The 27,133-nt window shown below is 42.7% G+C and overlaps 1 protein-coding gene across 1 annotated transcript in view; it reads right to left on the bottom strand.

Moving 5' to 3' along the window:
* The window catches only part of COLQ (collagen like tail subunit of asymmetric acetylcholinesterase), a gene marked incomplete at both ends in the record, with an annotated part of 40,382 nt that extends 13,575 nt beyond the window's left edge, over positions 1–26,807 (bottom strand). Inside the window, 11 exons of the mRNA XM_084260221.1 lie at positions 1,675–1,755; positions 2,692–2,727; positions 3,456–3,500; positions 4,146–4,172; positions 5,178–5,240; positions 7,622–7,693; positions 9,362–9,388; positions 10,078–10,122; positions 12,761–12,865; positions 14,674–14,786; positions 26,702–26,807. Coding sequence (XP_084116347.1) covers positions 1,675–1,755; positions 2,692–2,727; positions 3,456–3,500; positions 4,146–4,172; positions 5,178–5,240; positions 7,622–7,693; positions 9,362–9,388; positions 10,078–10,122; positions 12,761–12,865; positions 14,674–14,786; positions 26,702–26,807 — 720 coding nt within the window. The remainder of the gene's footprint in view (positions 1–1,674; positions 1,756–2,691; positions 2,728–3,455; positions 3,501–4,145; positions 4,173–5,177; positions 5,241–7,621; positions 7,694–9,361; positions 9,389–10,077; positions 10,123–12,760; positions 12,866–14,673; positions 14,787–26,701) is intronic.
* Between the last annotated feature and the right edge of the window lie 326 nt (positions 26,808–27,133).

The following is a 27,133-nucleotide window of genomic DNA, read 5'->3' as shown; positions in this document are numbered from 1 at the left end:
CTCCTGTATCTGAGAAGATGCAGATTAAAACCAACGTGGTTCTAGCAAGACCAATTTCCCTTCCCTGTCAGTGGAAAGAAACAAGTTCTGCAGGTGGCAATTCACAGCACCAATGGGACTCATCTCCTTTGTCCTCCCAGGGCTGATGTTAAAAGTAAATGAAGAAGGAAAGGTGCCCCCAAAGAAGCTCATTTGGTGACCTGAACGGTTAACTACAGCCATATAGGCTGCTAGCTCCTCCTTGGAAAATGCCATAGCACAGGAGTCAGTGTCAATTTTACACACAATTCCTGGTCTTTGCAGTTCACCTGAAAGGCTGAAAAAATGGTTCTGCTAGCATAATGATGTTGAGCTCTACATAAGGACCATCTGTGAACCACCCCATTCCTGAATGGCTTCCATACAAGATTACCATCCCTTAAGGTTGCTCTGTGTCTTCCTGACCTTTCTCAGAGCAGAAGAATCTGTCCCTGGCATGCAGTACTATGGTGAGAACTGTCATATAAATATCCAAGTCTAACAAATCAATCTTGGCTTAGTGTTAACAGAGGAAACGGGAGAAACAGAGAGGGTGTTTTAGTGCTTTGGATCCTTGCACTCTGTGTCAGATACCTCCAAGACCTTGTGGCTCTGCCAGCTGATCTGTACTGACTAACACTTGTACCTGGGCAAAGCCTGACTCAACCAAATTGAATGATGTGGACAGCAGGCATCCTCCTGGTGGACCTGGCAGCAGGGACAGAGCCTGCATGGATATTGGATATATGCTTACTTGATGTGCTGGAATCCAGGGGACTATTACACTGTAATACAGGACTGAGGTTTGGATGTATAGACCAGTGGTTTACATAGCCACAGAACACATACCAGTTGAATCCACTACAGCATACCATTCTTAGTGTACAGGTGGCTGCTGCCAATGCACATCAGCAGTGATTTTGCTAACAGCAGTGTTGCTCTTTGCACTGCTGAGACAGGGGAAAAATTCACAGACAGGCAACAGGACAACCCTTGCAGGAAGCTGATGCTGCCTCTCTGCCTGGAGCTGATGAGAGGTGGGCTGGTTTTGTCGCATCCACAGCAATCCTGCCCTCATTCAGAGCCCCAGAAAGCTGGTGTTTCCCTACAAACCTTCCTCTGCTCATCCCAGGAACCTGTTTTTACTAGGGGCAGAAGATGGCACCTGGGTATGCTGAAATATGTAAAATGTGTTGCAGTTTGAATAGAGCCTATTTGTCATTGCAGCCTACAGAGCTGCCTGTAAATTGAGCAGCCTGCTCCCTGAGGCAGCCTCAAAGATCAGGATCTACAAAGTGTAGGGGCCCATGACCTCCCACACTGTCTGAGACTTGGACCTTGCTTGAAGTCTCTAGCCATCCATCAGGTGGGGTTGGGACTGTAGTTCCATGCTTATTAGGGTTCAGTGGGAGCATTCAAGGTCTGCCCAAGTTATATTCAATGAGTTTGTTACCAAACCAGAGAAAACACAACTGTTCCCATGCTGCCAGAATGCTGCAGATAAAGCTCCAGATGTAAAGCTGAAGTTTGAAGCCTGTGTATGTGTGTGAGGTGTTTTGGGGCTTCTGCTTGCTCCCACTGTGACAAAGTGCATGGTACCAGGAGAGCACAGACCACACAGTCGTACGCCACAACACAGGAAGGGGAAACACCTACTTGTTTGCCTCGTTTTCCAGGTCTTCCTATAGGTCCTCTGTGTCCTGGTACTCCAGATTGTCCCTTCGGACCCATCTCTCCCTTGGTGGGTGCAGAGGGAGGGAAGCAGGACATAAGTATAGGAATGCACATTACCTCAGTTATACCTCCTTATACAAGACAGCAGGTGGACAGTGCTCTAATTCATATGCTGTCTCTAGATAAAGCTGGCACCAGTTGTCCCTCAGAGCATCAAAATGATGATAACATATTTTAAAACAAGCATAAAGTAAAAAAATATCTCTTACAATATTTGCCCAAATTTCCCTGAAAAATCTTTTACTAAAGAGGAAGCCAAGTGGAGAGATCAGAAACATGCTCAAAGACTTGGGGAGGTAAAGGCTAGCAAAACTCTCTGACCCCTTGGCAATACCTTGCTTTGCTGTTAAGATGCACGTGTAATAAAATCACTTGGGGAAAGGGAAAGGAATTCAGTCATCTTCTAGCCTCCTCAGAAGTAACCAAATTTTCCTTATCCTAAATTCAGAGATAAGATGGGATTATGCCATAAAATTATCCTCCTTTAGGGTATCTATCCATAAGTTAATGTCTGAATTGTGAGTGCTTTTCAAGTACAGAATAACGATGATATGAAAACTGATTTGGTTCATCACTGCTATTTATAGTAATGCTGTTTCAATCCAGACTATCAAGAAAGAAATGTGTATTATCTTCAAGTGACCAACACCCAGTCAGGCCAGTTGTCAATCTATAATGAAGTCTCTGAATATGTTAAACAGGAGGAAGACGATGACTAAACCAATGTTCTGGGGAAAACAGGGAAACAGCAACAACAAACAGCTAAATCTCAGAGTTTTCTCCCAAGATAAAAGGCCTAAAGAATTTGATCAAATCCAAGAAGTTTTGGTCATTGAGTAGAGCAAGACTTTCAATGCCTTATGTTCTCCAGGATATCCCCAAAGCCATTCATTCTCCCTATACCAGCACTTAACTCCCCAATACATCACACTCACTTACTTTTTGTCCCAGCATTCCAGGGAAGCCTATTTCTCCCTACAAAATAAAAGGACAAAAGGCATAAAAAATGTGGACTGATCTTTGACAAAGCAGTACCTTCCTTGGAAGGAAGAAAAACAAATGCCATGTTTTCATACAGGTTAAAAAACACACACTGTGATTCAGCACTGTGGGTGATGTCACAGGTGGAGGACTATCAGCAAAATTTTACAGTATCACTACCCCTCCTCCATCTGATTATGCCACTTGCTTCCTCTCCTCCAGCAAAAACATCTTGGCTGTGCACTTGTCTACAGGCAACCTTGCTGCCTGGACAACTCCCAGAGCCTGCATTTGGGAACAACAGTTCCCTGTTTACATCACAAGCCGCTTACTTTCCCTTTCTTAGTTAAAACAACTCCCAAGCTGTGAATCTCACTTCCCCACCTCTCCTCACAGCACAGTATCACCAGTTAAAAGCATTTTGGCAAGCTGTGGTGGTTCTGGAGTGCACAGGCCAGGAGAGACTGAGGTCACCATCAGAGGAATCTCCCTCTGCATGTCATTCCCCCTGTGTGCTGGCACTGGTGGGGGTGGGACATGGACACAGAGGCTGCTCTACCATCCTCCCATCAGGTCGGACTACATCCTTCCCTTCCTGGAAGATACTGCCAGGCTCCCTTTGCACACACCACTCTTTTTTATTCCTTTTTTCTTTCAGAAATATATTAGCCCTCATGTGCATGTTCACCTAAAGCTCACAGACATTTGGAAAAGAAAATTACCGGGTCTCCTTTGACTCCTTTGTCACCCCTGTCACCTCTGGATCCCTGGAGAGAGAGAACAGGGTGACACAGCTTAATTACTAACATTTCACAAGGAAGCAAAACATGTTTATCCTACAAGAGGTATTATTTGGAGTCATGCAGGACACTCATGTCTCCAGAGTAAGGCATATGGTAGATACCCTAAATTGTTTCCTTATTACTTTCCTTGATATTGTAGCAGTATTGAGAGTTGTAGGAAAAGGGACTCATTCTCCCCAGATAATGACTTTCAATACATGCTTTCCTGGATGCAATATTTCCAAACTTGATTTTTTTCCCCCCAGTTGGCTTTGTCCAAGTTCAGGTCCCACTGTATGGTTTTGCAGTAAAAACTGTCTCTGTAGCAAAATATGCATAGTCTAAATAAACCAGACCAACAGGTAAGGATTATTACACCCGTTCTACAGATGGGTAAACTGTAGTGAGGTGTGCTATGGTAAATAGTTCATAAGAAGATATGTGTAAAATTCACTTCATCATTCCAGCCCAGGCCACAAGACTGTGGTCCTTCTCAATGCTTGTTTTAATTTCTTGGTGGGACCTTTAGACTTCTCTCCATCAAAATTCAATCTCATTTCTACAGTTACTTTTTTTTTTTAACATAATTTACATTACATAAATTATACATAAACTTTTTTTCACACTGACCTTTTCTCCTCTAGTTCCAGGAAAACCCTGTAAGAGAAAGATAGATATTTTAATGCTTCTTGATTTCAAGATTACCCAAGAAGCTGGACTTTGAAACTTAAAAGTGAAGAAAAAGAATGAAGCACAAATAATTAATTGCACCGACTTGCAAATGCAAATGAATATAGCTTCTCAAATTGCACTGAAACAGAGCAATGAAATATGAATTAAAGGCAAGACAACTCAGCCCAAAAGCCAACATGAAAGCCAGCAGGTTTGATATTGCTTTTACAATTGAAACAAGGGAAACAAAACATAACTGAAAGTGAATGAAGCTGTAGATGTCATAATAATCTAAAATAATCTTAGCAATAATCTCCCTCTTCTGTTTTTTTTTTCTTTTTTTTTTTCCCCATGGAACATCCTTAAACTGTAATTCAGTAATCTGCTAATGTGAAGATTACCATAGAACTGAGTTTTGCTTTAAGAAACATAAAATAAGCAACAGTGCTCAGTTCTTTATTTGAATAAACTACTTATATCTATTTTTTCTAGCTACCTGAAAATATTGTGGCCTAAATTTGTAAAGGCAGAGGCTGTGCTACAGACAGTGGCATACAGATACTAGAACATCCAGAACTAGTTGCACTTACTATCCAACTACCCATACATATACATAGTTATAGACCAAAATGGTCTCCACGGTCTTAAGAGGTGGGTGAAAAACATTGCAGACACAAGTTAATTCTGCAGACACTCTTGAGAATTCCAGTTTTCTAGTGGGATAAAATTATGTAAGTTTTGCTTTCAAAGTAATGTTTTTTGCATTACAGTAATTAATTTACACCAAAGTGTTTTTGTGAAGAGCGAAAACCGCAGCCAAGCCCCAACCAGGCAACGTAACCTTACTCAGAGGAGAACATATCTTTTTAGCTGTGTTAGAAAAAGATATATCTTGCTTGATAAATGCTTTCCAGCAAATTCATGAGGGAAGCAGCTGTCAGCAGAGCATTAGAAACCAATGTCTGAAAACGCAGCATTTGGTTAACAAACCTTGGAGCCCATTGGTCCTCTTGTACCTGGCAATCCCATCACACCCAACTCTCCCTTTTCACCCTAAAGGGGTCAATAAAGAGAGTTATTGATTGTGGCTCTCTGACGAGGTCATGTGCGAATGTCTGATAGTTTAGCAGTTCAGGTTTTATGTCAAATAGTTGCGACAAGCCTGACCTTGGTGTAGCTTTGTAGTCAGAGGTCTACATTGCAATTGTATTCTGCCTGATTCCTCATATGTTATCTTATTCTTCTATTCGCATTTCCTCGGATGTGTAACTTGTGCTTCATTTTTCCCAGATGCTATCAAAGGACATGCAAGAAAATTAGCAGCAACAGTGCATCCTTTTACTGCATGAAGGTGCCTTCTCTCTATCCAGCATTGCTTCCACTGAGTTGCAGAAAAGAAAGGTTTTGTGCTGCAAGCCTTTGTGGTTCAGAGAGGCACAGCAATTACTTTTATCGTAGGTCTGAGACATCATTTGCTTTACAGTGGTTTGGAGACAGTAAATCATGAAAAGGCTTTACAACAACTTTCTCTGGCTGCTGTTGGCTAATTATATCTAGAGTGAAATACAGAGTAGTCCCCACAGACATGCAGCAGCCCTAGCAGCAGAATACAGTTGGCTCTGATTCTCCTTTGGCTTTCATTGTCCTAAATAGTGGAGAGGATTTTCACATTGGCTGCTGCCCCAGCAGAAGTTCAGAAAAGACTTGAAGAAACAAAGTAGGAGAAATAAGGATCAGACCAAGGCTGTGTCAAAGAAAGAGAAGACATGTAGGGAGACCCAGATGAAGAAAGAGAGGTGGGAATGAGAAAAAAAACCCCAACCCAACCACAAACCAACAAACAAAGCAAACAGCAGCTTACTGGAGAACTACAGGAAGAAGAGGGTGCGGTGAGTGATTACAGTGAAGGTAAGTATCAAGAATTTGGGAAGATCACAGATCAGAAGAAGAGAAAGAAGAGATACATCCAGTGGAAGTAAGAACAGAGATCTGCTGGCCTCTATTCAACAGGAGCCTTCGCTGATAGGCAGAAAACAGAAACTTATAAAGACCTTTATAAACTTATAAAGATATGAAAGTGTGAATCCACCTAAAGAATAAGGGAGGCAGGTATCAGAGGAGAAAATAAAAGCAGAAGAACCGGAATCGAACAGCAAGTAGGACTTGTAGTCAAAGTCTAGGAAAAAGTATTACTACTGAATGTGAAGGATGTCTCTAGGTTTGTGATGAAAAAGCGTAACAATAGACATAGAAGATATAAAACCAAAATTAGGAAGACTTTGTAAATAAAACTAGAGCTTATATAAGGAAAAGGTCAAGTGAATGAGTTTTCTGACTGCTGTGCTCTCAGCAAACAAACTGAGGAACTGAAGTGGTTGGACTTTCCTTCTGCCCTCACTGCTTCCACTGTGAGAAATCACAGCACGCTGCATTTTGGGGGACACCATTTCTTGTCTCATACTCTCTTGCTATTGTCTACATAATATAATATGATGTTCCTTGTCTAACACAGCTGTGAAACACTTGAGGGTCTGCATCCCCACTGTGGTTTGAATTCAGAAGTCATCTACTATTATTATTGCAGTAACAAGAGCTACTGCATCACATCCTCTCAGGTAGGGGCACCAAACTTGATGGAAGAAATGAAGAGCCAAAGATTTACTGGAAAGTGAAGCTTTGAACTAACTGAATGCAATTGTTTTGCCTGATGCATATCAGATTGAAGAAAAGTAAGTTATCTCAAAAGTCCCAGCAGAAATTCTGTATGCAGAGGCTCCTGTGAATACCTGTATGCATTTTGCAAAATAAAAATTCTCAGTAAAGGACTATCTTTCAGCTTTTTGAATAGTAAATGCAGATGAAGCATTCACTCTGCAGCAGCAAAGCATGTCCTGCCTTTTCTTCTGCAGTTGGCTAGGAAAAAATCACAGGAATTAAAATTTGTTTGTATGGGAATGAACTTAGAAGATCTGATCAGCAATCCACCTGGTTTGTAATCTCTTTGCCCAGAAACCAACTTGGTATTTTTCCTGTGATCCCATGGGCACACCATTACGGTGCCAAGAAGCAGACATTCAGGCAAAGAGATTTTCCTGAAGGACAGTCACAAAGATGATGATTGATTTTGAAACACCGATTCATGTGATTGTGAGACAGCCATGGTTATCAATGAGACTTCATTAGATTGACTTTCAATTTCCCTTTCAAGTATTTTAATCAACATAAGTTGCTAGAGGGGCTAGGCTGAAGGTGCAGTAACCCAACCCTAGACTGGGCAGGTCTTTGCAGAGGAGTATAAGAAACAGGACAAGTACAGAGCACCTTTGCACCACTACAGCTTCCCAGCCTCCAGCAGAGAGTGGTTTAGAGACTTCCTGAGGCAACTGTTACGTTCGCATCATGAACAGGTGATCCCACGTGAATTTTAGTCTTACCTTCGGCCCCACAGGTCCAGGCCATCCCACTGATCCTGGCATCCCAGGGACACCCGGGGGACCTGGTCTACCCTTGAACGGAAAACATCCATTACAATGATTCACGTAACATCATCCCTGCACACTGGCCTCCACTGCAGATGGGAGATACGAAGGCATCTGGCCTCCAGCCAGGGTCAAACCACCACATCTTTTCAGGGAAAGATCTGAAAATGCTTCCTTACCTTGATTTTAATACAAAAAATAGTATATTGTATTCATAATACAGTTTGTGCTGATGCTACTGGAGGAAGTGTGGGCTCGCAGAAATGCCTGGTTAAACCCATTCAAATAAATAGATCAGCAGCAGAGTAAAGCTACAGTCAAAATAATGATCCTAAAACCCCAGTATCAATAACCTAAATCCTCTTTTCATTTATTAATATGATGTAAATCAAAAAGACCTACATGTCATTATATCAGTCCAAATCCAACTTACACTAAGAACAGAACAAAATCTTTAACTAAGATATTACTGGGTTTGTTTACAATTATTCTTAATCTGAACATTCTTATATTACTACCTATAATAGCTCTTTATTAGCTACTATATGACTTGCAAAACTATACAGTCAGTTATTTATCTGTTTTAATTACTGCCTGGAAATCACTCTTTGATTATCTCCTAAAACACTGCAGATTAGTGCCATTCCGCTGCTTTATGCCACTTGACAATACGATCTGAGAAGTCTCATCGTGACATTTGGGGCTAAGAGCCAGACAGCTTTTAACAGGAGCTGGACTTACTTATTTCCAACCTGAGCAACATAGCTCTTTTTTTTTGTCAGAAGAGTAAGTTGTTTAAGCTTTTCACACTCTTGCGTGTTGGTAGGTGACTCTCAGACTTTGTTGTTTTGAACACTTGGATTTATTTAGATAATATTTTTATTTATTGTAGAGCATTTGCAATTTTAATTAAAGAGCTCTTCTGTTCATCTGTTTTGTATTTATTTGAATTACTGATTGGTAGCTGGTGTTAAAATCCTTTGTATATTATTAGAAGGGTGTTAAAATCCTTCGTCTATTATTAGAAGGGTACTTCTTTTCCTGGTTAGTGACTACCCCTTGCATATCTCTGATTTCATCCTGCATTTCTGCCTTCTTTTAAACTTAATTACATTAAATGGAGGTACTTAGCTACTGAGATAACGTATTCTGTTTCATCACATGTAGGGGCACATATTTTTGACAATATATCATAGCTCATATGTCACCAAGCATAGGACTGTAATCAGCATATTGCATCGGTGCCAAAACTCTGTAAGTGGAATCATTACTGGTTATTCCTCCTTTGGGGGTATTCGTCTGAGAGTAAATAGTGGAGGAGTAAAAAGTTTCATTTCTGGCCTTTTCAACACACTTTTTAAGGCAGTACTCATACCCTGCTTCCTCTGTCCACAGAGATATAGTTCAGGTAATTTCCCCTGCTGTTTTAATTGTCTGACCGGAGCCACATGCTCCTACCAAGGGAATCTGTTGAATTCAAACCAGCTGGGACAGGTCTCCAAGCCAGAGAGCCCAGCTTTCCAGTCCTGTGCCCAGAGCTCCCTACCACCCAGCCTGGGTACCAGGGGAAGCAGCACAAACAGGTTACACTTCAACACCGACTAATTCTTATTCAACCATTGTCTACACCCTTCTCTGACAGCTGCTATGTATCAAGTATTAGGTGGGTTTCTGAGAAAGCACTTTTGTTCATACCTTTCTTCCTGGCCTGCCAATCTCCCCCTGCCAGAGAAAGGAATAGATTAGTCTCATAGGCATCATGTGGAGCACAGTGGCCCATCATTCAATGCATCTATATTTAAATAAATAGAAAAATATTAAGAATATCTTTGTGCTCAAGACTTTTCTTCCAGAGGTAAAATGAGAAGAATTACTTTAACAGAGGACCTTGGCCTTTCCCATGTTTTCAGCCTTAAATCTAGTCACCCCCATGTGTAGCAAAGCATGTAACTGCGTGCCCAGCTTCAGGTATAAGGCTCTTTAAGCATCGGCACGAAGCAAATGCTTTGCGGATCTGAAGCCATAATTTAACATATGGGTCAGTTTTAATACCTGAGCTGACCCATACAATTAACACTGCAGGAGAGCTCTGCTTCTCACATCCTCCCAGAGGGACAGGGTGTTCAAAGGCTACTGGATCTCAGCCTCGTGCACCTGAGGTGCTTTCTTAACACGTACTCTAGATGGAGGTAGCTACCATGAGAAGCCATAAAAAAATACTTCAAGACTGAAAATGAGCACAGAGAGATGAATCTTTAAATTACAGCTTCAAACCAATGCACAGCTCTACATTCAAACTGAGCCAAATGCCCCCACCATTCACTACATAGACAAGGAAAACGGTGAAACAGCCCCACCTCCCACCTGTCTTTGCCCATCCAAACCACCTCAAACTCCATAACCACACTTACTTTCTCCCCTTTTGGTCCCATTATACCAGGAATTCCTCGTGGACCCTATGGAGAAAAGTGAATGTTGTTATTAAACTGCATTACTGTGGAGGCACTGGTGCCTGTCTTCTCTCAACCCTTGACCCTGTAGCCATCACCTGGGAACAGTGTGAACCCCCAAGGTTGGGATATTGGATGTGGTGTTTGAACATGGCCTCTAAATGCCAGGCCTGTGCCAACACTGAAGGGCAAGCTGGAGAGATGGACTGACATGAGGAGTGCAGGGGCATCTGGTAGATGAAGAAAACTAGTTAGAAAAAAAAAAAGAAAGGCCTGGGGCAAAGGAATGATGAGAAGTTACTGACGTCCTGAAGAACTGGCAATAACAAGGACACAGAGACGCCACATCAACTAGCAAAGAAAGTCATCCAAATGGGTGGTAAGGGATGCAGCACCAGACATGTGGGATAGGCGCTGTAGTGAGGTATGGACATGGAGGATTGCCGCCACCTCTGAACTCTGAAGATATTTCTCTCCCTCAAATGAGGCTGATTATCCTTCCAGGAGACTTATTAAACCAGAGAGACCTTGAACACAACCTCAGAAAAAAAAAAAAACATCAGAAAATCAGTTGTGTTTCTAGAATGCTTCAGTTCACAGACCACCTTTTATTTTTGAATGACTAAGGCAAAAAAATCCCATGAGCCTGCATCAGAGGAGCACGGTACAAACCACTCACTCCAGGTTTGGATCCTGGCTGTCTTATACTGTCCTAAACATGATGCAAATTGTACATGAGTAGGAGCAAAGTGTACTGTCAAATGCAAATTATTTCAACTATTTTAATCAGTAGAGTTATTTTGGATTTCTAAATAGTGTAAATTAGAATGCACATTATTAGAGCCAAATTTTATCTTATTATTATCTTATTTTACCTTAGGTTACACATGGGAGGAATTACTCTGGGTTCTATCATTACAAATCTAATTCCCCTTCCTATGAAAAAGTGTTGGAATTCAGCTCTGAGTCAATAGAGTTGGACATCTGAGTCAATGAGCTTTTGCAACTCTCTTGAAAGCCATGCAAGCCACAGCAGAGAAGAATTCAGAAGTACTTTTCAGATATTTTTGGTAACCATTGTCATAAAAATGTTGCCCAGAGGACTGCTGGCTCTAGCATTGTCCTGTCACAAGACACAGTCCTGCAATTTATAATTAAAAATTCCGAAGCCATGTTACACCCACCCTCCTGTCTGCCATTGTGATTGAATCTGCCAGCCTACTCTATCTAAAAATGTTCTTGAAGGATTGTAGGTTCTTTGGTTGCAATATTAATATTATTTATAGCAACGGACCTTGTAGAACAATAGAGTTAATATTACTGTTCTTCCAATTTAAGTCAGGGTGAGTGCTAAGAGAATTTTTTAATTTTTAAATTTTGTTTTGAAAGACAGTCTAGAGAAGACTGGAATAACAACCACTTCTTCTACATGTACAGCAACTTTGGATCACGGCCAACCACACTGCAGGGTTTCATAATGCAGAGAAGACTTTTCTCAATGCAGGACAGCACAAATGCTTCCCATTACCTCTCTCCACACCTCATCATTCACATGCCAGATGAATCTGCCTCATCCTGCATCTCAGCAAAGACAAAACAGCAGAACAATTAAGTCATAAACCAAGACTTTCTGGCTTTAACATTGCAACTTCTAGACTATTTACAAATAACTTCTGAAATCTTGAATACTAAATAATTAAAGCTCAGCTTTTTGCCACATAACTGAATCATTACTGTGATGTACTGCCCATACTTTTAAAAGAGTGTTTGGGTGCTTGTTAACTTCTCAGGCTGCCAAAGCCTTGGTCACAGCTTTTCTGCAGCAAGGGTCCCATGCCATGCCTGCTATTAGCTGTACCATAATAGAAGTGGAAAACAGCACCCTTCAGTGGAATCCACTGTGCCCCAGGAGAAACTGGAAGCACCTCTCCGTGAAAAGTTTAATTTTTCTTTGGAGGGAATGAACTGGAATGGAAAGGCAGATGGGTGATCTCCACACTATGAAGATATTCCCAAAAACCTTCCCACTGTAGGTGGACTGCTTCTTCAGGAGATTTCTGACACCCCTCAGAAGATTTCTGAATGTACAAATTGTAGAAAATTAAATAGGAGGTCAAAAAAGACTGGCCTAAGTCTACCCAGAAAATCAGAGGCAGAGATGTTTCGGCTCAGGCTAGGAGATGCTGTATCTCCTGAATCCCATCCCACTGCCCTCCTAAAGCTTCTCTTTGTCTCTGATGTTTACTGCAGGTGTTTATCCTCTCAGGGATTTTACTGCTAACACTCACAGCACCTCTTGTGCATCCACTCCACAAGCTCTTTCCCTCACATAAGGAAACACAGGGTCTAAAGCAAAGAAAAAAATTAACAAAGAGCCTCTGGGACTTTTGATGGGTGCTACCCACTGTAAAACTCCACAAAAATGAAGGATAAACTTGAAACCGATTGGAGTATGCAGGGCAGGAATAAAAATATAGGGCAAAAAGCCTACCCAATTTATGCATATTTGTATCAAAATGAAATTAAGCCAGAGCTTGGTATGCTTGTTAAGTGGTAAAAAGCATTTGCAGATGTTTTACAGCTTTGTAAGGACCTTGGAGCAAGGGACAGAATGATGTGGTTTAATCACAAATGCATCACTCACCTGGGGGCCAGGAGGCCCTGCAGGGCAATGTGGTTCAGGCAGGGAGGAAGCCTGTATTATCCGGAGCTCCTGATCCAACTCTTCTGTATCCAGGGCATGCAGCTTCTATGCAAACATAAAACATATGAGTGAACATGCAGCCATACACAGCTTGTTGGAGAAACACATCAAAAACCCAGCCACCAAACACTACAGCCTCAGGGGAGTTTTTTCCCTCCCTTAGGGAGAAGCCCAGGGTTTGTCACAAGATCTTCATGGATGCTTGGACATTAGCACTTCGGCATAGCGTCCTGCCCCACGCTTCCTCCTCCTCTTGCAGAGGCACATTGCAGCCAGGCTGTCACACCCCCCTCCGAGCCAGCGTGGGACCCTGGCCTATTCTTAGACCTGACCCTGGTCTCTCCATCCCACTTTACAAGTAGCAGCTCCTCTCCAAAAATAGTGTCTTTGCTCTAATAATAGAGACTACGCGCAGCGAGGGTGTAGGCAGCCTGAACTCCACTCCAGAAGATACTGACCTGTAGGCATTCATTTACTGCAGACCAGTGCCGTTGCCTTTAATGATGAATGAATGTCTAAGCTTTTGACCTCAACATTAGGCTTGCATGAGTCAACTTGCTTATTTATGTACTGTGACAAAAGTGTTCTCCTCTGGAAAGGCTGATGAACACTGAGCCAGAAAAACTGGGTTAACATGACGATCTTCAGCCTCCAAGTGAAAAGCCATTTTCCAGAAATGTTCCAACTAGAGACTCCAAAGCACAAACTGCTCACAGGGCTCCCACTCTCCTGGTAAATGCTTGGGTTTATTTTATGGTTATTTATGGGGGAGATGGTGTGAAGGGTGATTTTATGGTCAGCTCTGGGCTGCTTGGAGAATCTCAGGGACTCTGATCCCAACCTCATCTTCACTGAAGGGAGACACCACATTCCTAAGGAGATCTTGTCTCTGGGTCTCCTTTCTGTAGAAATCAAGGCAGTCGGATGGGATGGGATGGGAGGGGATGAGGAAGGGGGAGCCAACTGGATTTTAGGATGGGGGGAATCACACCCTGAGCTCAATCCTGTTCTCTCTGAAAATAGTAGAGGATGTACATGGTATTTTTTCTTGTGTTAGTTCTTGTCAGACAACTTACTAATCATTGTTTACCTAACATTAGCAATAGCTGCAGTATTCGCATATGGTAAATGAATAGTAGAATTAAGAAATGGGAGTTACTCAGTAGGTAGAAAAATTCTTTATGTTGGAATGGAAAAAACATTGGAGTTAACAGACACTGGCAATAAGAGCAATTGGGCAAACTACTCCATCATATACCCATTGTATCCTGTATGCTGCATATATTAACATAGTGTATGGATGCATATCATATAGGGCAGGTCTGTGCATAGGTGGGTGAGTGAAAGCTCCATACCAGCAACTGAAATACATCTTTCTGTCAGCAAAATAAAATGGTGGGAATCACAGGAGGATTTGGGGACCTTCATTTCATCTACTGGGTAAGGAAGATGTGATGCAGAACAGGACGCCTGCACAACCTGCACCCTGAAATCATCGTGCAGGATGGAAAATTGCCTTTCTGCCCTTGCTTGGCTTATTGCATTGCCATTTCCTTTAACTCAAGATTGTCTTACTCTAAAAAAGTTCACAAAACAGAGTAAGTAGAATAATTTCACTTAATTAAATCAACTGTGTGCACAAGCTCAGCATCCTTTCATTCCTTCATCTGTTCGAAATTTACTTCAAGCCCCAGTCTGGGCTACTGAATGATTGTCCTAACAGAGCCATATCCACCCAGTGAGACAGGTTTGCTGAGTGGTGCTGTGAAGCTGTGCTTGAGAGGAGGTTTCACTCTTTGTCATAGATAAACAGTCATGTAAAAAGAAGAGAAAGGCTCCTGGGCCACACTTACAGTGCTCCAGCCATGCTTGAAGTACGGTGGTGGAAACATGGGCGGGGGAGGAGGGCCGAGGAAGCAGCACGCTCTGGGACTGAGCTGTTTCTTCTGTTCCAAACAAGGGAGATCTGTTCAATACAAACACTCATCTGTTGTCTTGAGCACCACAAGCATTTCTTACAGAATAAGAGGTGTTTCCATTCCACAGGTATTTTCCTACATCCTGTGTGCACCGAGTGTAGCACTGGAATTCAAGCAGGGATTTTAGAAAGTGGGTGATCCCTTAAGTCTGTAATTTCCTTCTTGTATTGAAGGCTAAGTGGAGTGTTAAGCTCTTCATGTGGCTATGACACTGGCTGATTTTGGAAAATTTCAGGTAGGCAACATTAGAAAATAGATAGAAATACTTCTCACTTTCTCTTTCCTCTCTACAAAAAGAGCATCAATAATAGCATCTTCCAGTTCCCGGTAGAGCCCGCCTGCCACCAGGAAGCACTTGCCATCAACCTTCCCCACGGACTGAACAATTTCAGGCACTTCTATGATGCAAAGTGGGAAGCAGTCCCACGGCACATTTGCTTATACTTCCCCTGGGACTGAAATCAAGTTGCCTTATTTCTGATTCATGTATCATCCTTCAGAATAAATACTCTGCAACTCAGGCTTAGCTGGTAGCTTTGTCACTGGCTGGCTGGTAAGGCAGGATCTCACTTGTTTCCAGCAATATGTTTAACCTTTTCTAAGAGGTAAACTTCCGTCATCAATATAAGAAGTTCTGACCAAAGATTCACAGGGAAAGGATGTAAATGTGAAGCACTTATACTGTGGGATTTCTATTTTTTATTTTCTCTGGATCTATGTAGTCCTTGGGAAATACATCTCTAATCAGGCTGGGGGCCTTCTGCAAAGGTTTTGCCAAGGACAACAAACATTTATTTATGTCTGTTGGTCTGTTCCTCTGGCTAGTGGCAGCTGGAATGGGTGTCTGTGAACTTAAGGGTGGCAGGAAGCCAAATACAGTAGGAGGAAAAGCCTTTGGTGAAGCATCTGGTATTAATAGAAAATCTCTAAATTAAGTTTCTAGGAAGAAAAACCTGACAAAATTGCTAGATTTGTGTGCAAATCAATCACAGGCTGGATATTAGTCACATCTCAAGGTAAGGTGAATTTTCTAAGGGACAGAGATACTTCTAGCTTTTCAAGTGCCTCAGAAAATATATTATATCAGTTTCAGCATCCCATGTTAATGGAGACAGCATTTTCTCAGTCCCACAGAGTCACTAGGTTGGAAAAGACCTTTGAGATCACTGAGTCCAACCATACCTGTCCTCTACTAAATAATGTCCCCAAGCTCCTCATCTACCCATCTTTCAAATACATCCAGGGCCAGTGACTAAATCACCTCCCTGGGCAGCCTGTTCCAATGCCTGGTAACCCTTTCAGTCAAGAACTTTTTCCTAATGTCTAATCTGAACCTGCCCTGGTGCAGCCTGAGACCATTCCCCTGTCACCTGGGCAGAGAGACCAACACCCATGTCTCTACAACCTTCTTTCAGGTAACTGTAGGCAGCAACAAGGTCTGCCCTCAGCCTCCTCTTCTCCAGGCCAAACATCCCTCAGCTAAACAGGCTAAACAGTTCCCTCAGCTGCTCCTCGTAAGTTTTGCTCTCCAGCCCCTTCACCAGCCTGGTTGCCCTTCTCTGGACACGCTCCAGGACCTCAATGTCCTTCTTGTAGCAAGGGGCCCAAAACTGAACACAGTGCTTGAGATGTGGCCTCACCAATGCCAAGTACAGAGGCATCTGTCCCGATGCACAGAGAAGGGCTGTCCAGAGGACTGTGATTCAGCAGCATTAAGGGATAATTTATGTTATCCATATTTTTTACTCTATCAGAACACTATTTGTGATGATACCACTGAAATAGGAGTTAATTAAAGTCTGAAAAGGTCCATTATGATGACTCTTTCTCAACTTTTCCTCAAGTTTGAAACTCAACCAAAACCTGAAATTTAAGAGAAAGGCAGAAGGTTTATAATAAAAAAATAGAGATATATTTTTTCACTTAAAATTTAAATACATGCTGGAAATGCCAATGCTCTTTAAAACATAGCAAAGGTTTTAAGTTTACATGTCTACAGTTTACACAAGCAATAAAACACAAAGATATGTAGAGTTAAGTTCTGTACTGGCTTATCCTGAATTCAGCAGCTCTTATGCCGCTGTAACCAACGTCTTCTATTTTTTACCACACAATCTTCTGTGGTTCTTAATTTGTATTTGAACATACTGCACTAGGACTAAACTGCATATTTTTAAAACAATAGCTTGCAATTTAACAGGATAGAAAAATGTGATTATTGGTTAATTTCAGGCCACATTCCAATGCCAACACTCACTCTTAGCATTACCTTTTCCCATGTTCTAGCTGAATTTCAACAGGCTTGTTATCATTCAGAAGGAATAAGAATATCAAACCTGGCCTGACATGGCTTAGTTGCTACGTGATCACTACCAGGCATTACAGAAAAAGGTCCAGTAATGTAATTTACTGTAGTTGTAAAACTGCAGTTGTACTACTATGTATGGAGGGGAAAACAAAGGAAAAAAAAAAGACATTAAAGAGTTCTTTAAATATTTTGAAAATATAAGATTAAATATAGATGCACATCTACAGTTTTAATTGGATATTTATTGTGTCTCATAAGTAAGGTCAAGTTCTGGGTTATAAAATATTGGGATTTACTTTTTTGCTAGTGAAGTCTGAAATTCTGTGGAACAGCTTTTATTGGGAAACACCCTGACCAAGTTGATGGCAAAATAGCCACTGATTTCAGTCTTACGGTATGTTGAAACTTGATTTAGGCTTGCTGGTATGAACAGTGACAACATGTACTGATCTCAACGCAAAACCAGGAAAAAAGGGTATCTAATAATTATTATATAGAACAGATATAAATTATATAATGATGCAGGTAGTTAATATTCAGGGGCTTCATCATTAATCATGGCTATGTTCTGGAAGATATACTTATAAAGCAAGTATTTAAGAAAAGACTGGTCCGGGAGCCAAGGACCTCCAACATTCAAGTACAGCAGGTGCATACGACAGAAGAGGGAGCAAAGAAATTAATCACAAAGTGACTACAGGTCTGACTGCTATAATTTGATCTACCAATAAGCACTGCACTGCATTGGTGTGGATTTTGATGTACAACCATTACAATATTGGTTTGTTTTGTGTATCAAGGAAGGGTTACCTTCGTGGGCTCACAGGCTTTCCACAAATACAATGTGTATTTTTAGGCTCCGGGATACCTTTGTTTTCTAAACACAGCTTCAGAATACACCAGTCCCCATCAGTGGAAAAAATCTCAGCCCAAGAATAGGACTGTCAGTTTTCTGTGAAATGTGAAGACTCCGCCTATGGAGAGCACACGTTTACATATCTCACATGGACACTGCTCTTTCAACAGCTTCATTATCAAAGAACCTATTCAAGAAGAGAAGGAAAAATGGACAACTCCTTATAGAACTTCTCTAAGTGGCAATTGTTTTCAGAGAACATAAATATTATAATAGTCAGCTTTAAAATAGAAAGTCTTTATCATTTTCAAACTCAAATTACTTTTACAGTCCAAACTATATGTTACTCTAATTCAAGAAAATGGCTATATACGTCTGTACATATACTGGCAACAGTTGCTTCAGAAAAATAACACATTTTAAATATGCTGTTGTAATGTTGCATTTGGTTCCTGCAGACTGCTTACTTCAAACCACTGCTGGAAGGTGAGAACTTTCATCTAAGATGGTTCAACGCAGAGGCAGAGAAGCCTTCACCCAGGCTGAGTCCTCCAGAGAGGGGGTGATAGGTCTCTTAGCCCTCCTAGAGCTACCTGCTCCTAGTACTGACCTTCAACCCTGCGAGGCTGAAGGCACCAGAGAAGCGCTGTCCTGGGTTCAGGTTACATTTACAGGAATTCACTGAGAAAAAATAAGTAGACCATGAAAGTGATTTTTATCCTAAAATCACAAAGCTGTAGGCCAACTGTCAGGACGAAAGGACAAGAAAGGAGAAAGATACTTGACATGTGTTTCCCTTCCTATTTGTGACCACATGCATCCAGAAAACCCTGATGGGAAGCCAAGCTGCTGTCCAAGGGCTTGTCACCCTGACAGCAGCGCTGGTGGCCTGCCCAGCTTGTGTCGGGCAGGACTCCGCTAGACGGAGACCTCTGATGGCTGATGTCCCATCACAGGTGCTTCTCCTGCTTGGATGGCACTCAGAATTAATAATAAACAAGCTGTGCAGACTAGTCAGTTAATGAATGTGGGCTTGTCCAGCTGAAACTGAGACTTTCATCTGCTTTGCTGTCGTTCATTCAGACTCCTGTTACCCTCCTTGCAAGGGGTAACAGGAGTCTGAGAGCTCATGAAAGGTGCCTTTTGAGAGCCAGACAAGTCAAAGTCCTTTATTTACAGAGCAGATTCAGGTATTAAGCTCTCCTTTAAAACCCCAAAGGCATGCATCAGCATTAACAATGCATACTTCTTTAAAAAGTGCTTTATGAAAAAATGTTCCTTAAAGATGTACAAGCAGAGACAGAAATACAGTTTTTTGTCTGGAGCTGGGTTGGACAGTCAGGGTGGTGAATGGTTTGCTGCTCTCAGTACCCTTTTAAACCTCAGCCTTATGGTTGATGGCCTAAATATATCTTTTCCTATAAATCACCTAAGGTAGACATCCCAAAGAAACATATCGAGCCTTGCAGCTTAGGTAATGGTGCCTGTGCAGAGGATGGGTGACCCATGAAGCTCCTGTGGAAGTTACGGGATAAGATGTGGGACTTCGTCTCTCACCTGCTTCTGGTTTCCTCCTGTTTGAAATGGGGCTTCAGAGTCTTTAAGGAACAGATAAAAGCTGATCAGAAACTAATTCCCCGTCCTTCTGACAGGAAGTGAAAAAGTCCAGCCAAAACCTTGCAAGTTTGCTTTCAGCCAAGAAAAAACCTCCTAACAATATGGAAATACTCTGTTTCTAATCCCCAGAGTGCTCACAGGCTGTGGCAGAAGCAGCTTTACAGGCTGGCACCCACTCAGAGCTGTCATCAGAAATAGATAAACAAATAAATAAAATACAATAAAATAAATAAATACAGGTATTTAAAAGTCAGCCGATGTTCAAAAAGCTTGAGAATAGCAGGAACCCTGGCACGCTGCCTGGACAGCAGATCTCAGTGTTCACCCAGCCAGAGGAGCAAGGACGCTCTGTCCTCCATCCCCACCTAATATTCAGCCCGCGTTCCCCAGCATCGCCGAGCCCCTCGCAGCCCAGAGGGTGCCTGGTAGGCAGCTGCACCTTTGCAGATCAGCCTCTGAAAACAGCAAGACGTGGGAAAGCAAAGGGGCCTGTGAGGTTCCTAAGCAAGGGAAAGGCTTTTTGCTCCACATATGCAAATACTTCAGACATTTAATCTGTGTGCATGGGCTTGTATGAGGGCAAGGCATATGCCAAAAGGTTCTATGCTGTTCTCCCAGAGTGATAGCAGGATGATTTCTGGGATCAGTACAGAGAGGAGCATTCCCTTGAGCTGGCTCTGCTCTCCAGTCTCACAAGAACATGAAAATCCCAATAAAATCTGAAGGGTGGGTTACAGATAGGTTTACAAAATAAACCCATGCCTTGCAAATCCCAGTAACAGGGATGTTTTGTGCAATTTTCCTTCTATTTGAAGAGGTCCAGAACTCTGGACACTGTTACTCATTTAAGGTCAGTTCTAGGAGCAGGTACCTCTAGGAGGGCTAAGCTCAATTACAATACCCAGAACAGCGTTCCAGCCTGGTAAACCACAGTATCTCCTCTCAGTCATTTTATGCTTGTCACACAAGAACATACTAGAAATATGCTGAGTATTAAAGCCTAAGATTCTACTATAACCCATAGAAGATCTGGAAATCCTGAAGACAATGCCAGATTGGTGCTGCATTAGCCCTGAAAGCCTGTTGTGTACCATTCACTGCCACACAGCCCTCTCTTGCTTTGTGAGATCAGTAGCAACAAAGCTGAGAGATACCAGTGCCACCCCTTCTGCAACTGCAAGATCATAATCTGTTGATGCTGGCATGGATCAAACGTGTACTTGACTTTGATGTTGCTTCACCATATGCTCAGTCCCAGACAATCCCTATGAGATGGCGGGTGTTGCTGTGCCTTGAAGTTCCTCTTTGAAACTTTGCTATCATGAACTAAATTAATTCCTCATGACTCCCTTGCTGCAACAGATTCACAGCCCAGCTGACTTGCTTCTACTGCCTTTCACAAAAAATAGCTCTATTGACTCAGTACTGCAAGAAGTCACTAACTTTGTAGTTCCAAGAAGCTAAAAAGAAGTTAATTGACAACTCTCTGGGTAAGAAAGAAGAAAACTGAAATTGTAGCTCTGCCTTCTTTGGACAAAGCATCTCCCTTGTGTGCATTCCCTGGCACACGCATTTATGCAGACACACTTGCTCGTTCCTGAGAAAAATGGTTAAAAGCTTCTTTTATCTTTTTCCCACCATCTCAGTCCTTTTCTGCATTCTTCCTATATCCATCTTCTCATCCCAAATGCCCTTTTACAACACACTTGTGTGACTACAGAAGGCATTCCCCAACTTCCTTTTCAATAAAACAGAGATTCCTTGGAGAGGAGAAGGGAAGAAAAAGGATGTCTCAGTAGGTGTCTGTTAATTCCTGGGGGTGTGTGTGTGTGTGTGTGTGTGTGTGCAGTTCTCTTTTGCCTATTCCTGATTTTCCTCAACGTGTTCCTCCTAAAGCTGATGGGCTTTCCCAGCTCTCTTCTACCTACTAACCTGCAGCACGTCCCCTACGCTAAAATTCCCTTTAATCCTAGGACTGATCTGTAACACATTGAATACATCTTCCATTTTACCCATGAGACCATACATCTCGTTTCTTTGGGTAAGTGCCCCAGCTCTGAGGCTTCTGGGCTTTCCCTGTGTGCCTAGCCAGCTCTCCTGGGCATACCCTGAGTCCTATCTTGCATTACAGCTGAACGTGTTCCCCCAGTTTTGGGGAACTCCTAGCACCAAGAGTGAGCCTGCAGGGATGCATGGCCTCTCCTGAACTACAAACTGCCTCCTGTATTAACACAAACTAGAGTTTTCTGTGGTTTTACCTCAGATTAGCAGTTTCTCTTGCTGCAACCAGGGTCCTGCTGCTCCCGTGACAACACAGGCTGCCCAGGGGAAGCCTCAGTGTCCCATATGAACAATCGCAATCTGCTTCTTCTCTGCCCAAGGGTTTGGGACAATCCCACTAGTGAACTAACTGTTCTAGGAGCAGAGGCCCACCAGCACTGTCTGTCTACACATACACAAGGAGTATGCTGGTTTTACAGCACTTTGGTTTGCTTGTTGGTGGAGCTCCTGCCCTTTCACCGAAAACACCTGATTTTGATATGCCCCGACCAGACTGGTCATAATAAAAATTGAACATTCACCAACGTGTCTTAAATCTATGGAGTACAGTGTGTGCTGTCCTCAGTCACAGCAACGATACAGCACAGCCAAGCTGAACCAGTTGGGATGTCTGCTGTAACATCATTTTCAGCTGAGGTTCCCTTTTGGACTTGCTTCTGCCTGTCAAAAAAATTCATGGGCTACATACAGAAAGCCTTCAGATGGGTTATGGCTTCTTTCACTGGACAGCCAAGCAGGCACTGCCTTGAGCTCTGTCCCTGGTGGCAGGAGAACTTGTTCACAACAAAGCAACTACCTGAAAAATACTAGAGTTACAGGTCCAGAGGAGCTTCCATGGCCTCAAGCTGGACTCCTGCCTTACCTAAACTTAAGTGTTTCCCCAGAAAAAAAATATCTGAACTGACTGTTGATGTAGTCCCAGCTTCCTGTGCTTCAGGAGTCCAGGTATCAAACCTGGCTTCTGCGATGCCTCTGCCCACATCAGCTCACCACATGAAGCCACCCAAGTTGGCCTTTATATTCAACCAAGGGGAACAGGGGAACGTGAAGGGTACTGCCTGGTCTGTTGACAGGCCTCTTGCTGAGGGAACGAATGTTCACGCTACTCCCCTTAAGCAGCAGTTCACCAAACCCTTCCCCTTCCTCTGCTCAATTGTCACTGAAGCGTTTTTCATAAACCAAGTGCCTTGTCACCCAGTAATGCCACAAGTAGGTCAGAAGCCCCTTTGCCCTCCTCTGTTTGACAATATTTAGGGTTCCTGCAGGTTGTTCCATTGGAGGAAAAAAAACCCCCACCTGCTGCTGGGGTCAGAAATTCCTTTTACAGAAACCCAGCCAGGATCCCGACTCCTTCAATGACAGGAATCACCACTTGGTTTTGTGGTTTCTTTCTCCTGCCATTTCTCTCACAAACACACAGTGGCTTCTGCCACAGTGACACAGGGGGTGCCAAGGTCCCCTCACTGCGCTGCCCATCCAAAAGTGTCACCCTGTCAGTGAAGCAAACCAGAAGCATTGAGATACTGCTATTCTCTCCAGCTGTTGCTTGCATTTTAAATAATTTCCCATCTCTCCATCAAATGTCAGAAGCCTTCAGCCTGGGTGAGTAGTAGATGGGAGGAGAAGGAAGGAGGGGAAGTGGAAGTGAGTCTTTCTACTACCTGAATTTGAAAGGTGGTTTTCTCCAGGCTGGTTCTTACTGGTCCACGTAACCCTACTGAAAAATGAGTATAAAACTGACACCTAGTTTTCATTATGCAAGTGCAGCAGCAGATCACTCAGATGTCTCGCTCAAGTGCCCAGTGCAGGAACCTCAGTAGAGCAGAGCTCTGAAAAATGGTGATAAAGGACATCAGAAACACAGTGGCTTAAGAGCAGATTTGACAGGTTACCCTCAAAAGAAACCTGCTGTCTCTAGGAGCACTGAGCTACCCACCCCTGCTGGTCCTCACTGCCAGGAAGAACCACAGCCACACGTGTGAGCACATTGCAGTGTTATTCCCCAAAACATTTCGTCCAGAAATGGTGCTTCAGCATCAGGACACTCAACTCTTTGGAGCTGATGTGACCCCAAAATACTTCCAGTAGCAAGAATCTGCTGTTGCTTGAGGCTGATGAGACTATAAGGTGGAATTGGCAGCAAAACAAATATCCAGATTATTATTTCCCCAACTATTCTACCAACACCCCCGCTCCCTCCACCCCAGTTGTTTATCTCTGCTCTCCAGTTACTGCTTTGTGACCTGCAAACCTTTTTACTTGTGATCTGCTGCTATGCAAAGCTGTGTGAGGACAGAAATAAAAGTAAATTTAGCCCAGAAATTTTCAGACACACCTGAAAAATACCCAAATGCATTTTCCCAACTATAGGAAAGACAAGTTGTTGCTTAAGAACACCCTTAATGTGATTAATTTTACAATTTGCAAGTACAGTGCTGAAATCCATTCTTTAAATGTGAAATTACATCCTGGTGCCAGCTACAGATAATTGATTCAGCTGACAGTCACAGGACATTTGAGAAACAATTAAAATAACTGAGATTTTAAATTGAATTAATTCACCTTCTGTACCCACTGTGGGATTTCCACCAGAAAATAGAGAACTTTTTTGCTTTTTCCTTTGGAGATGTTTCTTAAAATGCAGATGCAATCAAAGCACCAGAGAATTTTTTTTATTACCTAATTTTCCACACCAAATAGCCCCAATTAGCAAGTAATATAGGCACACAGGTATGTAAGAGCTCCCCAAAGGATGGCTGTTGATCCAGCCCTGTGGTTGGAGGGATTAAGACTGAACCATCCACCAGATGTTATTTTTTCCACATAACATCAAGTAATCATTTACAAGACGTTTGTGATAAAAGCCTTGCTAAGACCTTGCTGGGTCTAAAGGTCATTTGCCATCACTTGGCTAGAAGAGCATGACATGGGGCTTTACCATAGACCGGGGTGGCAATTTGCCTAAACTGCCACATACTGAACCCAGAAGGGTTCACACCTTCTCCAAGCCGGGACCCAGAAGCTGTTGGCACTGTGGGGATGGAGCAGGAAGGGGCCACGGGTGGCTGCAATCTCTGCCCTGGGAGCCCTGGGGTCTCTCTCAGGCAAGCCCCCGGGGGCTGCACCATGAAAAAATTGTACTGCAAAGAGCAGAGTCTGACATTTTCCTCCATATTTACTACGTTTTTCAGCAGAGGTGATGAGTTCTGTTGGACTAGATGATCTTTCAAGGTCCCTTCCTAACTCCTAACATTCTGTGATTCCTCTTCTAAGGGGAAAGCTATTTGTTGAACTGTTATTGTTCAAGATGAAGGCTTAAATGGCTTCTCTAGACACACAAGTGTGTGCCAGAGGAGAAGGGCCAGGCCACGCACTCCATGGAAATGGGAAACTCCCCTTTGTCTGGGCGGCATCTGCAGCTCTCAAGTAAGCGTAAAGCTTCTTCACAACAATTTTCAGGTCTAATGACTTGCAATTTGGAATGTTTCAGACAAAAATAAATCTTGATAATTCCTGTATCCCAGCATTAACTAATCTGAATGTAATGGAAAAAGCATACCAAACTGAACAGAAATGATAACAAATGCAAATGCTTTTTAGTATCCTATAGACCTTAGCAGAAGAAAATTATTAGTTCCTAAAGGTTCAAAAGAATATTAAATTGTTTTTCAGATGATGTACTTCTTTAAACATTAGGCTTTCCTCAATGTTATCTTAAAAGCTATCTGAAATGACATCCCAACTGCAATGGCTGCATTATTAAATGCTAAAGGGCTTTACCCCAAAGGATAGCTGCATTACTCTTGCAGCCCTCAGAATATTTTTATTTTAATATCTTTAAATGAATGGACTGTTCAAACCATTGGGAGCAAAGGACAGTGTGACAGCTCTGCACTTTTAAAAGGATTTTTTTAAAAAAAACCTTAGAAGAAATCGTGTTATTAAGTCATACTGTTATTTAGTGCCAAAACCTATCACCTCATACAAGCAACCCTCCTCATCACCCTTCTTCAATAAATGACTTGAACATAAACCATCGAGCTCTCCAGTTGCACCAGAGACATTAGAGAAAAACCGTGTGTCATTAGACTCACATCTAAGGTTGGTTAAACATCTTAAAATGTGCACCCTTTTGGTCCCTGTCTTCATGTGAAAGGGAGGATCTGTAGGTATAGCTGACCTTGACCTACAAATCTCAACTGAACCATCATAAATTCGACACTGAAAGGAATCCAGGATGTTAGTCAGAAGCATCTCTATTGACATACAGAATAGCGGATGGAAGGTGGGAGACAGCAAGTTGCCTGAAGTTGGAGAAAGTTCCTCAAAGGAGAGATGGAGGCAGAGCTCTCCCCAGCCTTCCCCTTCCTTAGCACGGAACGGGGCTAAAGGAAAGGCTTCCCGATGAAACTGTAAAATCTATGTGGGATTTCCAGTGCCCCAGCTCAGCTGAGAACTAATTTGTTTTGCTTTTGCCTAGCAGGGATTTTCCATGCAGTGGGCTCTCGTTTGCTATGTAAGTCATCCGAGTATTTGTTAGTGTCATAGCCAGAGCCAGATGATGTTTATTCTGCTAACATCCAGTCGGACTCTGGCAGCACTCATTGAGGTCAGGGCTTTATTTATAGCAGCAGATATACATTGAGATTCATTTTCCTTCCCTTGCTGTAATCTACCTAAGCTCATCCAAAATAGAAAGAAACATGCAGACATGCAAGTAATACACTAATTGGGCCAGATCCATGATTAGCACAGCACCACGGAAGCCAACGGAAAAAAACCCCCACACATTTTAGAGCCACTGAAGATTTTGTCTATTATTTCTCATGGGGAAGGGAGGCATTTAGAACCAGAAATTATAAAGCAAAAAACCAAAAAAAAACAATCAAGCAGCAAAATGTCTTGGCATGAGGCAGAACAGGTCTGCAAGGCAAAATCCCTCCATCGAGTCCTGCAGTTTGAAGTATTTCATTTTTTCCTCCTGTGTTCCCAATCACTGGCAAGTGCAAGAATCAGAGAGCTCCAAGCAAGGAAAAGTATCAAGACTTAAAGCAATTTACCTTCTGAAACTGAGAAGACATTGTCAACGCACGCGGTCTGGGATAAAGCAAAGCAGAAGAAAAGCTGCAGGTAAGATCCCCAGGCAAGCAGGCTGAGGACCAACATGCTGGCTGCACCCTGGCAGATCCCAGCTCAGAGGCGTAGGGCTGCTTTGGGGATCTCTCTCTCTCTCTCTCTACCCTCGCTCCCTCTCTGCCTTGCCTGCTCTCTGCCTCTTCCCTCGCTGTGGGATGCGTGTGTGTCTGTGTGTGTGTACGTCTCTCTCTCTCTCTCTCCCCCCCCTCCTCCCCGTGCCTTTAGGAAGAAAGAATGCCAACCATTTCCCATTAAATCTTCTCCTTACACTAGACAGGGTTATATTTAACTCCTGTGCGGGATCAGTTGCCCCTATTGTGGACATTAGCTGCTAAAACGGGGGCATGGGGGATTCT

This window comes from Gallinula chloropus (genome assembly GCF_964237585.1).
Source record: "Gallinula chloropus genome assembly, chromosome: 2".
NCBI classification, from domain to species: Eukaryota; Metazoa; Chordata; class Aves; order Gruiformes; family Rallidae; genus Gallinula; species Gallinula chloropus.
This window is presented reverse-complemented; position numbering and strand designations above follow the sequence as displayed.